The 15,848-nt window shown below is 40.7% G+C and overlaps 1 protein-coding gene across 2 annotated transcripts in view; it reads left to right on the top strand.

The window, feature by feature from the left end:
- Window positions 1-15,848, top strand: part of THRB (thyroid hormone receptor beta) — a 649,445-nt gene that overhangs the window by 521,138 nt on the left and 112,459 nt on the right. Inside the window, exon 5 of one of the 2 annotated variants that reach the window (XM_077491422.1) lies at window positions 241-407. The exons of the other annotated variant lie outside the window; for it this stretch is intronic. Coding sequence (XP_077347548.1) covers window positions 341-407 — 67 coding nt within the window. The 5' untranslated portion in view covers window positions 241-340. The remainder of the gene's footprint in view (window positions 1-240; window positions 408-15,848) is intronic. 2 annotated transcript variants of the gene reach the window in all.

The raw sequence follows: 15,848 nt of genomic DNA, 5'->3' as shown, positions 1-15,848 counted from the left end.
CTGGGAAGCTCATAATAAGCCATTCCAATTTAATAAAAAATAATTGGGAATAGAGACTGGGGTGTTGCTAAACATATAGAGAATTTTAGGAAGGAAAGACATTTTCAGAAAGTGGATTCTAGCAACCAGGGAGAGCGGCAGGGATTTCCACGCCGGACACTTATGGGTTAATTGTTGCAAAACTGGGTACACATTTTCGGCTAAATAGCAACTTAGATCACCCTGTATTTCAATCCCCAGGTATTTAAACTTGGAGACCCAGATCAGCGGAGTCTGACTAGGAGGAAGGGGAGCCTGCTGGGAGAGAGGAAAGAGAAGCGATTTACCCCAGTTGATCCTAATGCCTGAGAAGCCACCAAAACGGTTAATTATGTCTAGTGCTTCCATGAGGGAGTCGGAGGCATCAGGTAAGTACAGAAGCGCATCATATAGTAAAAAAATTCTGTAAGGGTACCTACTGGGAGACTACAGACTGCGGGGGAGGAGAGAACAAGAATCGCCAATGTCAGTGCAAAAAGTCCCGGTGATATAGGGGACACCCCTGTCTGCTACCTTTCCTGAGATAGAATGGCTCAGACAGAATGCCATTGCTTCTGACCCTAGCCATAGGAGTTCTGTATAACAACTGTATCCAAGACACAAATTTGGGCCCAAAGCCAAATCCCTGGAGAACTTGCCACAAGACTTCCCACTCCACGGAGTCTAAGGCATTCTCCGCATCAGGGGAGGCCACCACTCCAGATGAGCCGGTGCGATTAGCGTGGGCAATGTTAGTATATAATTGGGGGACATTGATGTTAGTGCCCTTACCCGGTATGAACCCCCGATTGATCGCGGTGAACCAAAGACAAAATCACTGAATTGAGGCATCCACATTAAGCAGTGAGACTGGTCTTTAAGAAGCACACAGTTCAGGATCTTTACTAAGCTTGAGTACCACAACAATAACAGCGTCCCACATTGATGGAGGCAGGGAATTATCTTTCAATGCCGTCTAGAACAGTTCATGAAAGTGGAAAGCCAGTACATCCACATTAGCTTTATAAAATTTGTCTGGCAGGCCATCCGGGCCCAGAGTTTTACCAGTTTAGAGAGAGGCTATAGCAACTTGTATTTCTTTCAGTGTAAACGGAGCATCCAGTCTCTGTTACGGCGAAGCTAACAGTTCTGGAAAGTCTACAGAATCCAGAAACTCTCTCAAACTGTCCAAGGTATAGTCCGCCCTTGATGTATATAGGTGCTCATAGAACTATGCAAATTGAGTATTAATTTGAAAAGGATCAGCATGTAAAGTGTCTTTACTATCTCTAATAATCAGAATGTGAAACATTGTGGAGCGAACTTCGCCAGCCAGGCCAGGAGTCTACCTGTCCTTTCTCCATGCTCAAAGAATCTCAGAGACAGGGATAGTAGGAGATTCCGGCAAGTGGTAGTCCACATCAATGCTATTTCTCTGTATATAGTTTGCATAGCACTATACACCCCTTGATCTCTAGTTACCACATATTGAGCTTCCAGAGCCTGTGCCTTAGCCTCTGCCTCTACTAGGGAGAGGGAAGACTCTTTCTGGACTCTGCCAATAACCTGATATTGGCCTCGAGAATATGCCTTAAAGGCACCCCAGACCAGTGCCCTGGACGTTCTGCCTTGATTGTATACCCAAAAGTTACCTAGATCTGAAGATACTACCTTGGCCATCCGCTCATCAGAGACCCAGAAATTAGACAACCTCGAGATACAAGGGCTAGAGTCAGTTCTGCATGTCAGCATAACTGGGGCATGATCTGATATGCCACAGGGCGATACAGAGACTTCAAGAACATGGGAGAGCAATGGATTACTAACATAAATCATATCAATACAAAAGAGATGGTATATGTAGTCGAATGACAAGTAATTTGTCTCTCTATTGGATGCCTCCATCACCAGGCGTCAGTCAGACCAAATATCGCAGCCCAGTGGGACAGAGCAGAATCTACAGCTAAATCAGGGTTAAACTTATCCATCATAGGATTAGGGGGCATATTAAAATCACCAGCCAGGAGAATACTTTCTGTAACATACAGTGCCAAAATTTGTGCAATTTTGTGGATGACTAACATACTAGCCGGGGGGGGGGGGGGGGGGCATGTAAAGGCTAACAATCACTAATTTAATTCCATCACATAAGGCATGGAGAATGACATATCCCCCATTTAGGTCAAGGTGGAGACACAGGAGACTGAACCGCAAGGATTTAGGGACCAGGACACTGACTCCTCTGGAATAAGGGGATTGTGTGGACCCACCAGTTTATTCTATAGGGACTCTGCTAAAAAAATTATAATGTTTGGGGGTTCTAAGTAATTTTCTAGCAAAAAAAGTAGATTTTTATATGTAGGAGCGAAGTGTCAGAATTGGCCTGAATAGCTAGTGGTTAAAAGAGAAGTATGTTTTTTTTTTTTGATTCATACTTACCTCGGTGGATGGAGCATCAGACCGATGCTGCAGCTGTCCCCCTGTACTAAGAACCGAGCCACCAAACATCGTGATGACTCAGTTCTCACAGATCCCCAAGAGGCCGCTGACTGTCAGTCAGCGTCTATCCCAGTGATGGTGAACCTTTGCACCCCAGATGTTTTGGAACTACATTTCCCATGATGCTCAACTACACTGCAGAGTGCATGAGCATCATGGGAAATGTAGTTCCAAAACATCTGGGGTGCCAAGGTTCACCATCACTGGTCTATCCTCTATAATCCTCCATGCTCACTGGAGCGCTGAGCTTTGGAGGGGCGGGGAGAGGCCATCTCAGGGACTTGCTGAGACTGCCATCAATCAAGGCAGCTGGCAAATCCAGACTTGGAAGTCGGGATGACAAGCGGACTTCAGACTGCTCTCTGCTGAAAACAGGTCACAGGAGTACAAAACGAATTGCACTCCTATAGGAGAAACCTAAAAAGCTCAGGCTGGACTACTCCTTTAAAAATAAATATAAACATGTCCCAGATCTATCAGCACATTTGAACCTTGTATGGAGGGCAGGTTTAACTGGTGACTTCACCGGCTGCCAAATAAGTAAATATCTCCTAAATGCTGCACATTTAGGAGCTATTCCTTTAACCTATAGGTAAGCTTTATTATAAGCTCACTTAGAGGGGGAAAAAAAATTTGATGTTTACTACCACTTTAACAGTGTGATCCCTACTGGGTTCCCCAAAACAAACAGGCAGCTTTTTTACCCTTTTAGTGCTTAGTCTGCACTCAGCCTTTTCACTCAGCAGGTTCACACAGCAGAAAGAGAGTAAAAGAGTCCTAAGCATCAGTCAGCTCCCATATATAAAGGCCTGTGGACAGCTGAGACTAATATGTAGACCTGGCTACCAGGTAACTAGAAATGGAGTCTTGACCTCACCCAAAACTCCTAAAAAGCCTCCAGGCTCACGATCCAAGACAGACCCTTTTAGGATACTGCTGTGCACAGAGAAATGCTGCAATAAACAACCCATTCAACATAAATGGGCTTAAATACATGGTAATGCATGGAAAAATGGGGCAGGCTGCATTTTATTACAGCCAAATACAAAGTATAGCATACAGGCTACACGCAGTATATGCCTATCTGGAATAATTTACATTTTCCATAAGTAAATAAACTTACTGGTTTTGAGTGCTGGAAACAATCTGGTCTTGTATGTTGTCATCAGTTGTATAATTGGGTTGCTATGCTGTCATTTGACATTATTGTAGAGCAGTATCACTTTTTGAATAGAGTTTTTCCAGTTTCTACAACGTTGTCACGCATTACAGTCTCAGACTCGTTTGGATTCGTTTTTCAAACATCTTTTCTATGGTGGTGACACTGTCTGATTCTAAAAAAGGTTGGTGGTTTATATGAAGCTTTAGTGAGGGCAGTCAGCTTTAAAACCTTAATTAAATGCAGAAAGATATGGAGTCAAGATAAAGGCAATCTTAAAGAGGATCAGTGGAAAACTAGAAGTTTTGCTTTCCCCCTCCCAAAATTTGCCCTGTTGGTTAAGTTCCCAGGGCACTGGCCATTATTTACCCATTTGTTATTTATTGCCTGTAAGTTGATTTCTCAACATTGGCTGACTTCTAACTCTCCAACTTGTATTACACAGCTGTGAAGGCTGTGCTGGACAAAGAGTGACTTACTTATAAACAAAGGGGTCCTATGAGCAAATTTAATAAGATCTGGCTCTCTTGGTCATCCTCCCCATATGCAGTGATGTTGTTCTATGATGGGTCTATGGTGGGGAACTTAACTGAATTACTGATTGTGTTGTAACATTAACACACCTCAGGGATGATTGCTATATATATATTGTCTTGTAAGGACATTTGTAATGTGTTTTGTCTGTATACAGTATGTGTAAAAGTTTAAACTTAACATAAAGTATTTGATTAAAAAATAAATGGGCTGAAATACATATTAATGCATGGGAAAATGGGATGGATTGCATTTTGTCGTAGTCAAATTTAAAATATACCATGAATTGAACGGCACATGTGTTTTGGAGGTTTTGAGATGGCATTCACGATGAATTTCTGCCCGTCAATGTATGTAACATGCACTGCTGCATGTTATTGAAAGGCAATAGTGTGAATAGCCCTAAGGCGAAAAGAGGACCTTTATAGCATCGCAGCACACTGCAGTGTAATGGTTCTAAAATGTTTAGTAGTTGTAGAGGATATATCAAAGTTTGAACAAATGTTGGAGTTAATCAGATAAACGGACAGACCCTCTTTGTTTATACCAGAATTTGTAGCATCTTCCATCAGCTTTTCCTTCATCATTCTTGGCACTGTGGCAGGTGAGTGGCCAACTCCCTTTCTTCTATTTTCAGAAGCTTGTTGAGTTCCCAACCCCAGTTCCTCATCAGCGAGTTGAAAGGCCAGTCAAAGGTTGGGAATGGTTGAACAACACATGACCTAGTGTGCTTTGTGCTGATACATAAAATAAGATTGTTGGGCCAGCTTAGGATGGTCTTTTAAATACTGTAACTTGGCAGCAGAGGCAGGTTTGCAAAAGCAATGTGTCCCTCAATAACCAAATGTCCCCAGACACGAACTTGCTGTGCACAGTTACTAATTCTACTCTTACCATATAAGACTGGATTTATTCCATTATATAAAAGAGCTTTTTTATCTTAGTATGCTAGTACAATTTTTATATATCTGTGTTTGCGAAAAGCATAAATGTAAAACAGAATGTTTGCCATATTCATGCTTTTAGTCTGTGGCATTTTGGAAACTCCTGACCCCAGAGCTAGTTTATAGCAGAAGAAAAGCAGCACAGTATGTGCAGTACTTTTTGCCAATTAAAAGTTAGATGTTTCTAATATCTGTTTCTGCTGAGGCTCAATTTTATGCAAATTATTTACGCCATCTGAATGTTTCTGATAGCACACTATTAAATCCAGGTTCTCTTTCATATGATTATATTAGCACCTAAACCAGAAAGACTTGGGTCAGCTAAGGTAATTTTTGGATGTAACAGGCCATGAAAAAATACATATCTGTGGAGCATCCAGAAAATTGATGGTTATCTATTTTAGAATAGTAATGTGTTTTTTGTTTTGGAAAGCATTAAGTGTACTGGATGCAGACAACGGGCAAGTGGAACAAGTCTACATTTCCTTTATTAAATTCAGTTTCTTTCCCCTTGGTTATACTGTACAGTAAAATAAAAAGAGCTGAATGTGTGCAATAGAATTTCGAGTGTGCTTCCTTCCACTATTTCAGGATTAGATAATATCCTATTATTTTGATTGTTTACAGATTGTAAGTAAAGGCGTTATATCTGTGTAGTTAGGATTATGTACGTATACTGCACATTGATGGTTAGGATTAGACGTTTTCTTGGGTAGAAAAAATAGCTGGCTATTTCATTGAAATGTAATAAGAAAAGCAGAACCTCAGGCAAACAGCTAAATACACATATGTGATTCTTACTCCTCTATCAGACAGCACAGCCAGGAATGTGTTACTAGTTTTTTTACAGGTAATGTTACCTTGTCACTGCAGGGTCACTGGTTAAAACAAAAAAGGCAAAGCCTTATAAAGAAGCATTTCTACAGCATAGTTGTATTCTTAGCAGTCTTTGTCTTGAAATGCCACCTGTTCACTGCTCCCCAGGAGCTGCATGACCTTCTGCATCTGTACTTATGTTTCCCGTGGCCCATGTCTTGAAATACCACCACTTTGCTGCTCTCCCAGCTACTGCAATGGTTCCTCTGTGGGCTAGTATGCCTTGTAGTGAAGTAAGAGCTGGCGAAACGAAAAAATGCACATAGCGGGGAAACGTGTATTCACACATCTGGACGAGTCAAGGTGAGGGGAGAGCAGTGAAACGGCATGTTTCGAGGCTTGCTGTGCCATGTGCTTCTCTAAAAGACTGGGCATTTTTATCAGTGACCCTATGATGAAAGGGTCATCTTAGGGAATGTGATACCACCTCTTTGCCTACAGCCTGATGATTAGACCAATAAGTCATCAACTCTGCACTTTTCTTGTGTCTGCCTGTTTCCAGTCAGTTTATTTCAATCCAGCAGAGCCTGATCAGCTTCTACGCTGACTTCTACTTCCAGTCTGGGTGCTGCAAATGCACTGTAAATGGTGTTTTCATATCACCTGTAGTTAGTTCAGTTTTAAGGCCAATTGTATATGTTACCAGCATTTAGCTTTTAATTAATTATGCTAGTTGCCTAGCAGTGCCTATGAACAGCAGTACTTAAAAGAGAAGTTCAGGATTTAGAAAAATAAAATATACTCACCTAGGTGGATGCAGCATCGATCCGATGCTGCATCTGTCTCCTGTCGTCTCTGCACTGAGAACTAAGCGATCAGCATTCTGTGAGCAGAGAGCCGAGGACTGTCAGTCTGCGGCTCTCTTCTCTGCCCCACCCATGCTCACTATAGCGCTGAGCTGTGGAGGGGAGGGGCTGGCTTGGGCTGTAAGTGCCTCACTGACAGGCTGAGCCAGCTACCACTCCAGGGTTCTGGGTGGATCCCAACCATATAGTCAGGATCTTTTCAGATCCTGGACTGGCTCTGTAACGTCAGCTGCCAGCAGATTTCAGTCCACTGTAGGCTGAAGACTGGTCACAGGAGTGCTGAAATAACTGCGCTCCTGTGATCCATAGAAGAAGTATAGCCAAAATAGCTTTGGCTATGCTTTTTCCTTTAAACTAGGAGGGGAAGGGCAGCATTAGAAACCAATCAGGCTTTTGCTGCAATGGACATGTGCTGATAATAAACATGCAGATAGCTGTTGTGTGTCACCACAATTGCTGATTCAATTGCACTTAGTAAACACTCAATAAAATAAAGTGTTCCATCATGCTGGTAGATTTTATTTTCTCTGACTTATTGCTCCAATTCAATATGCAGCAATTCTTACATTGGTCACATTGTTTCCTTATCTGTCATTGTGTGATGTCAGTATAAATATCTTAACATGCAATATTTAATTACTGTATTACAACCATTATGGAGCTGTACATTGCTTTTGCATCAATGTTTTGTATAATATACAGAGAACAGTGCAAACTATTAACACATAGCCCTTTCTGTAGCTATAGCTGTACAAATCTCTATATTGCATGAATGATTCTGTATTAATTTTTGAATACATTGGACTCAAAAAGTGAACATAGAAAACATGCTCATCTCCAGGATTTCTCCAGAGCCTCTCCCATCTTCTGGAACTTGCTGCCTTAACCTATCCGGCTATCCCCTACTCTTGCTACTTTCAGGAGATCCCTGAAAACTCATCTCTTCAGGAAAGCCTATCATGTCTCCAACTAATCTTCTACCACTTCCATCAGTTCATTCCCCACAGTTACAACCTTTTGTACCACCTTCCCCACCCTATTAGATTGTAAGCTCTTCTGAGCAGGGCCCTCTTAATCCTCTTGTATTTTATTGTATTATACCTGTATTGTCTCCTTTTTATATTGTAAAGCACTGCGTAAACTGTTGGCGCTATATAAATCCTGTATTATAATAATAACAGAGACTGAGCCTAAGAATTACCCTGAAAATGTACCTTTTGTCTATAATTTCTCCTGAAAAAATATCACTGCATTTCCTGACATGTGAGGGTGCCTAGGCACTATGCATACAGTCACATAGCTGTATATCTGCTGTTTGAGATTTAAGGCACTACTGCCTCTGACTGTTAGTCTGGGGACAGGGGTGTCCAAACTTTTGACCTTCCTGGGCCACATTGGAAGAAGAGAAATTGTCTTGGGCCACACATAAAATACATTAACAATAAGGATAGCCAATGAGCAGGAAAAGTTGGGCAGATCACAAATTAATGGAAAAGAAAAAGAAGAGACTACCACCATGTCAGATGACAAGTGTGGTGGTCCCATCCCTAATTTGATGAACAAAAAAAGAATACCCCCTAGATGGGACTTTGAAGGACCACCAACACAAATGTTGAATAGAAAATTATTTAATAAGAAATAGTTGTAGATAAACAGAATAATCAATGATAAAAAAAAGACATAAATCGTCTTAAAAAGTACATACAATAAACATGAACAAATGACAAAAAACAAAATTATGACAAAATGTGGAATGACCCTAATACTCTCCGAAGGGTGTTGTACCCTAATACCCGATGCATTTCCAGTTTATTTACACCTTTGTCATGGGCTTAGAGTAGAGTATGGTCAGGTATATTTTAGCTCTATTACAAAAAAATAGACATCAGGGAGAAAAGTAGTTAGCACGTGAATTGTGCACATCATTTGTTATAAAGTACCATATGTCAGAGAAGTCATTTCAGGCCCCACATACCAATTGGAATGATTCCATGTTAAGAGCAAGGGGAGACAATTGTTAAGATGAAGCAACGGATGGATGCCAGACACCGAGCCAATGTAAACTTGAAAGGAAATTAATTCCCCAGATCTGTGTAATAACAGGTGCATGGCAGCAACTTGGTTCCATACGTGAACTACCAACAATAAAATAAAGGACAGGTATTTAATACCATATATACTCCCCCAGTTAATAATAAACTGGTACAAGCATGCACCTTCGTGTAGCAATCAACCCAAAAAGGCCAACGAATAAGCAGAAAAAGGGGGAGGTATAATTATACCCCCCCCCCAATATAAATATATCCCAACTTATAATCCGTAAAATGTGGATATATTCAAAGGGTATGTATAAGTGAGAGAGACTAACTGGTATATTTACCAATAAATGCTTGAAGGGTATAGCGAAACAATAAAAATTAAATAATCCTTTAAATATCCTGCCTGGGGGGTGTCTATAGAATGCCTGTAAAGTGGCACATTTTTCCCGTGTTTAGAACCATGCCACAGCAAAATGACATTTCTAAAGGAAAAATTGTCATTTAAAACTGCTCGCAGCTGTAATGAATTGTCGGGTCTCGGCAATATAGATAAAACTCATTGGAAAAAGAGTCCCCCCAGTCCATTATCGGGCCCTTTGGATCTAGTATGAATATTAAGGATAACCCCGAACAAAAATGTAAAAAAATATTGCGTGGGGGTCCCCCTAAAATCCATACCAGGCCCTTCGGGTCTGATATGTAAATTAAGGGGAACCCTGCGCCAAATAAAAAAAAAATGGCATAGAGGTCCCCGCCAAAATCCATACCAGACCCTTCAGGTCTGGTATGGATTTATTTAAAGGAATATTAAATTTTTATTGTTTCACTTTAAGCATTAAAAAAAATCACTGCTCCTGAAAAAAACGGACGTTTAAAAAAAAAAAAATCATTGATACATGTCCCCTGGTGCAGGACCCAGGTCCCCAAACACTTTTTGTGACAATAACTTGCGTATAAGCCTTTAAAATTAACACTTTTGATTTTTCATGTTAATGGCCCATAGACTTTTTTTTTTAAATAACTGTAGGATTTAAGGATTTGCGGATTGTACAGAAAGGAAAAAATAAGAAATCAAACAATTTAGTCAATCATTTTCAGTACTAGGCATTAACAACAATTCTTCAAACATATCTTGTTTTTTGTGTACGTGAAATAACATTCCAGGTTCCATTATTCCATTGCTTGAAGGCAGGGAACCCGGTCTAGGGTCTCCCACACCACTCCCATCGGTCAGCCCACGGCGGCAGAGGAGGCCTCCCATCCAACCAAATACTTGGTTATGGAAGTGCCCACCTATTAGCACGATCTGGGAGGGTTTTTTCATTTATATACAAAAATAGTGTAAACAACACCAATGGTGTCAGAAAGAGATATAAGAGAAAGGAATGAAGGAGGGACAGTAGAGGGTAGGTAAGATAAAAGAGGGGGGAGGGTATGAGATTCTGGCAAGGCCGGCGACCCACGACTCCAGCTAGCCTCATGACAGGGCATTCAGATGTAAGATTTATATACCTCCGAAAAACGGAACAGGTTCCAGTGTGTCCATTAGGTGTTGTGCTCCTCCTCCCTTTCCCCCAGGACAGCTATCAGCTGCTCCATCTGCTGAATATCACAAACTCTGGCAAACCACTGCGACACTGTTGGCGGGGATTCCTGCTTTCACGCACTGGGGACACACGCCCTTGCCACATTCAAGAGGTGTTTCAACAGGGATTCATGATAGCGCCTGCAGAACATGGGAGTCAGGTTAAGGAGCACTGCTGCCGGGTTATCCTGCAGGGCTACATCAGTGAGCTTGTGAATGATCTGTAGTACTTGTCTCCAGAAGATGGTCAAGCCTGGGCACTCCCAGAAGATGTGGAGTAATGTGCCAGTCTGTGTACCGCATTTCCAGCACAGTGGACTATGTCCTGGAAATATAGACGCAAGCAAAGGAGGGGTCCTGTACCAGGCCCATAGACTTTAACAGTGTTCTGTTTGCCCATCCCTAGTGATTGCGCTAAGGATTAGAGTCACTGCATAGGCAAGTCTAAAGTCAAAGGGAAAGATAAAAGTTTAAGCTGGGTAACCAAAATCCAAAAGCCTTGATGCTTTCAAAACACACAAATGGGTACTGGAAGCTGAAAATAGAACAAAAGAGAGAGAGAGCACAGCCGCTCATAGTGCACTTACCTTGACTACCAAAACAAAAACAATGTAAAAAATTGCACTCACAAACAGAGGCTTGTATCAGCCATGACATCTCAAAAGTTGTGAGCGCAACTTTTTACATAGTTTTTAATTGTTTTGGTAATTAAGGTTACTGCACTATGAGCCTGCACGCGCTCTCTCTTATGTTCTATTTTCAGCTCACAAATATAGTTGCTGCCGAAAGCTGATGACATGAATAAGGCTTGATTTTGAACATTGGGATATTTTATTTTGGGAAAATAAAACTTAAAAAAGTCCAATAAAGAAACACTGTCACATTTTTCTTCAGTTGCAAGTGTAAACGCATTTTTACAAAAAATCCCCCCCCCTAAAAATCAAAATGTTGTTTGCACGTTAAAAACAGTTTTTTTGATAGAAAATGAATTAGAACCCCCAAACATTATACTATTTTTTTCTAGCACCCTAGAGAATAAAATGGCAGTAGTTGCAATACTTTCTGTCACACCATATTTGCGCAGCGGTATTTAAAAAAAAATACACTTTTTTTAATTAAAAAATAAGACAACAGTAAAGGTAGCCCATTTTTTATATTGTGAAAGATAATGTTACGCCAAGTAAATTGATACCCAACATGTCACACTTCAAAATTGCTCCCGCTTGTGGAATGGTGACAAACTTTTACCCTTAAAAATCTCCATAGGCAATACAGGTTGCATGTTTCAAGTTAGAGAGGAGGTTTAGGGCTAGAATTATTGCTCTCGCTCTTCCAATTGCGGCGATACCTCACATGTGTGGTTTGAACACCATTTTCATATGTGAGCGCTACTCACGTATGAGTTCGCTTCTGCATGCGAGCGGGGGCGTGCTTAAAAAATAAATTTTACTTTTAATTTTATATTTTTATACTATTTAAAAAAAAAAATTGTGTCACTTTTATTCCTATTACAAGGAATGTAAACATCCCTTGTAATAGAAAAAAAGCATGACAGGAATTCTTAAATATGAGATCTCATATTTACACTTAAATGCACTAAAACGTTTTAACGTTGCTTCCACCCTGCATTGTTATGGAGATAGGTGGGGGCCATCTTCCCCTCACTCGTCTCCATGCCCAGCCAGGGGGAAGATCCGATCGCCACCGCCACTGCCGATGGATCCGATAAGGAGGCAGGAAGGTGGGGGCCCTCTTCCGCTGGCAATAAAAGTGATCTTGCGGCAAATCCGCTGCAGAAACCTGACCACTGGCCGAACAAGAGGATACTGGGGTTATGGCAGCTAGCTGCTGCCATAACAGCGATATCCCCCATCAAAGTAAGGATGTATAGTGGCATGAGGTGATCCAATAGTGGTTAAGATTTGGCGTTGGGCCTCATTCATGGACACCCTGTCTAAGACTGGGATTTAGTGATATCACTACAAAGGTAGCTGTTTCTTCACCAAAATTGCAGAGCAAGGCATGGTGAGACAGTATTGGGAAGAGCTCAGCTGCGGGGACTAGTGACTAGTCCTCTGCCCCATGTCTACCTTTTTTGGGAACAATTTCTGGAGCTGTCCGGAGCAATTTCTCACATTATAAATGCAGTACCCCCAAACCTTATATGTTTTCTTAAAGCAAAGGCCTTGGTGAATAAAATGGCATTTGTTGCAATTTTTTATGTCACACAATATTTGCGCAACTGTTTATCAATTACAAATTTTCAGGAAAAAATACATAAATTAATTTTAGTGCACACTAACACAGTATAATACCCATTTTTTCTTGGTAAAATATAAAAGATAATGTATGAGTAAAAAGATACCAAACATGTCAAGATTTAAAATTGTCAATGTCTGTGAAATGGTGACAAACCATGGTACCTAAATTATCCATAGGCGATGCTTTAAAACCTTTACAGATTAGCATTTTAGAGTTAAACGTGAGTGATGGCACTAGAATTGTTGCTCCTAGTTCACTCCCCATTAATCTCTCGCCTCGACTACTGCAACTCCCTCCTCACTGGATTACCTTTACATAGGCTATTCGCCCTTCAGTCCATCATGAATGCTGCTGCCAGACTCATCGACTTTGCCAGCTCTTCAATGTCTGCCACCCCTCTCTACTGATTCCTCCATTATCCAACTAATCAAATTAAAAATACTAGCCATTCACAACTCGACCCCCAGCTACATTACTAACCTAGTCTCAAAATACCAACCTAATTGTCATCTTCATTCTGCCAAAGACCTCCTACTTCCTTGTCACCTCCTCCCATGCTCGCCTACAGGACTTTTTCCAAGCCTTTCCCATCCTATGGAACTCTCTACCCCAATATGTCCAACTATCTCCTACTCTGTCCATTTTTAGATGATCCCTGAAAACCCTTCTCTTCAGAAAAGCCTATTCTGCCCCCACCTAACAACTGTACTTTTATTTTCTTCATCAGCTCATCCCCCACAGCTATTACCTTTTGTATTACTTGAACCTCCCTCTTAGATTGTAAACTCTAGGGCCCTCTGCTCGTATTTAAATTGTATTGTAACTGTACTGTCTGCCCTCATGTTGTAAAGCACTGCAACTGTATGTATAATAATGACAAAGCACTGAAATCAGAATTAACTAAATCCTCATCGCCTCTGGCTTCATTTGTCATAGAGGAGATGGGGGACTGATGTTCCTTCAACTTCTCTGTGGGTAGCTAATCTGGCTGCTTAGAGGTGGAAAAGGAGAGTCTGGGAATGGTGAGCCCTGTAAAGGTGATGGGGCGGTTGTAGAGCCGTTTAGATAATTTTTACATAAAAGCCGAACTTAGGCTGCAGTTGGTCCTGGTATAACAATTTCCAGCCCAGAATGTATATATGCAGTACATACTGTGAACAGGAAAAGGTCATGTAAACTTCTTAACTGCACACTAAGAATAAGGTGTGAATGCTGTGAACAAGGCTCTTCGCCGAAACATGTTAGGAGTTATCTTGTACTTGGTGATAATATTCAAATAAAGAAATTGTATGGATTCCAGAATGCGGGTTCTTTCTATATATCCTTATCCTGTGTCGGTGAAGTCAGCAAATTCACACTGTTATACAAGCTGTACACTTACTACTTTACATTGTAGCAAAGTGTTGTTACATGAAATGATATAATAAAATATTTACATAAATGTGAGGGCTTTTTTTTCCAGCTTGAACGTGGGGGAATGCAGTTCCGGCACCTTCAGCATTGAATGTATGTAATAGCAAGGGTTACTGCAGTGGGCTGGTGAGTCTACTAATGCTGGCTGCTGGGGGATCTTTTGTTGCTGGAGGAGGTCTACTTTTGCATTGTAGTCTGTTGTTGCTGGGAAGGTCTACTATTGCTGGTGGTGGATCTATTGTTGCTTGGGGGTCAATTGTTGCTGGAAGAGATCTACTGTTGAGGGAGAGGGACTATTGATGCTAGCTGCTGGAGAGTCAGAGTCTACTGAGGTTGGCTGTTGGGAGGTCTTTTGTTGCTGCCGGGGGGGTAATTTGTTGTGGGGGTCCATTGTTGCGGGGGGATCTATTTTATCTGGGCTAATCAATTGTTGCTGAGGGGTGTCTATTTCTGTTGGAAGCGAGGGGATCTATTTTACTATTTTTCTTGTTATCATTAACAAATGCCATACAAATGACTTAGCATCACAAATGATACTCAGCTCTGTATTCTCTAAAAGGGGCGCTACTGAGAGGTAGGTAGGGTGTGGAACCAAGGAATGGTTCTCAGAGGTGAGTGGGGGCTGAGACAAGAAGTGACTCAGAAGAGGGGAGTTCCTCCATCTATTCTCTGAGAAAAAAAGCCATGTGTTTTTTTATATATATATATATATATATATATATATATATATATATATATATATATATATATATATATATATATATATAAAAATTCTTTTTTTAAAATGAAGCAATAACAGAATTGTCAAGTAGTGCAATTAGAGGGGTGAGAACAGGAGTGAAGATATAGCTGTACCTTGAACAAAAATTAACAAGTTCAATGTGATGCAATTGTTTAAAGATTTTATTAGAAAAAACATTTAAACCTTCATTAATAGAGAAGAAATGTGTGTAACTAAATGTAGAAAGTGAATTGATTTAAGCTAGATTTGGAAAATGTAAAGGAAAGTAAGGAACTACCTGATGGAGGAATATGATGAATGGAATATTCGAATGAATGTGCAAAAGTGGGGAGTAGTAGTGTTTGATGCAGGTGATTTAACGGATAACAACTGATATCATTGTATTACAGTCACATTAATTTCACTGCTATACCACAGTCACAAAGATCTATGCCAGCTTGAGATCAATGCAGTTTAAGCACAATAACGTGGGGTTGAAATAGGTGCACAGCTATGTTAAATTTGGTACAGAAGCTGCAACAAATTAGCAAAATGGTGTAAATTGGTGCAAAATGGTGCAAATTGCAACATTTAACGTTCCTGTGCAGCCATCACATCTGCACGTGAAAAATAATGCACAAGTATGATAAATAGGTTACTGCCAGTCTGCCCATGTTTCCTGCTCCAGAATTCTGGCACAGATGCAGTGATAAATTCCCCCCAAGATGACCACTAAATACTAATTTTGCAAATGATCATATATGTATACATTCCTACTTGTACAGTATATCTGTGATGTGGGGAACCTAGGATCACCAGTCATACATTTGTAAAGTAAACTCTTTATTGTTCTTTCAGAACTAGGCAAACAGAGCTTTCTTCAGCAAAGCAACACACAGTCCATAATTCTGGTAGATTGAAAATAATACAATGGCTCACAGGCAGTATACCAGTCCCACACCTGGATTTAAGGTTCCCATCTGCTTCTGTTT

The sequence above is a fragment of the Lithobates pipiens genome, unplaced genomic scaffold, assembly GCF_037356315.1.
Source record: "Lithobates pipiens isolate NorthernLeopardFrog02 unplaced genomic scaffold, aLitPip1_a1.2 Scaffold_19, whole genome shotgun sequence".
Taxonomy (NCBI): Eukaryota; Metazoa; Chordata; class Amphibia; order Anura; family Ranidae; genus Lithobates; species Lithobates pipiens.
Note: the sequence above shows the minus strand (reverse complement) of the source record. Positions and strands in the feature narration are given on the sequence as shown.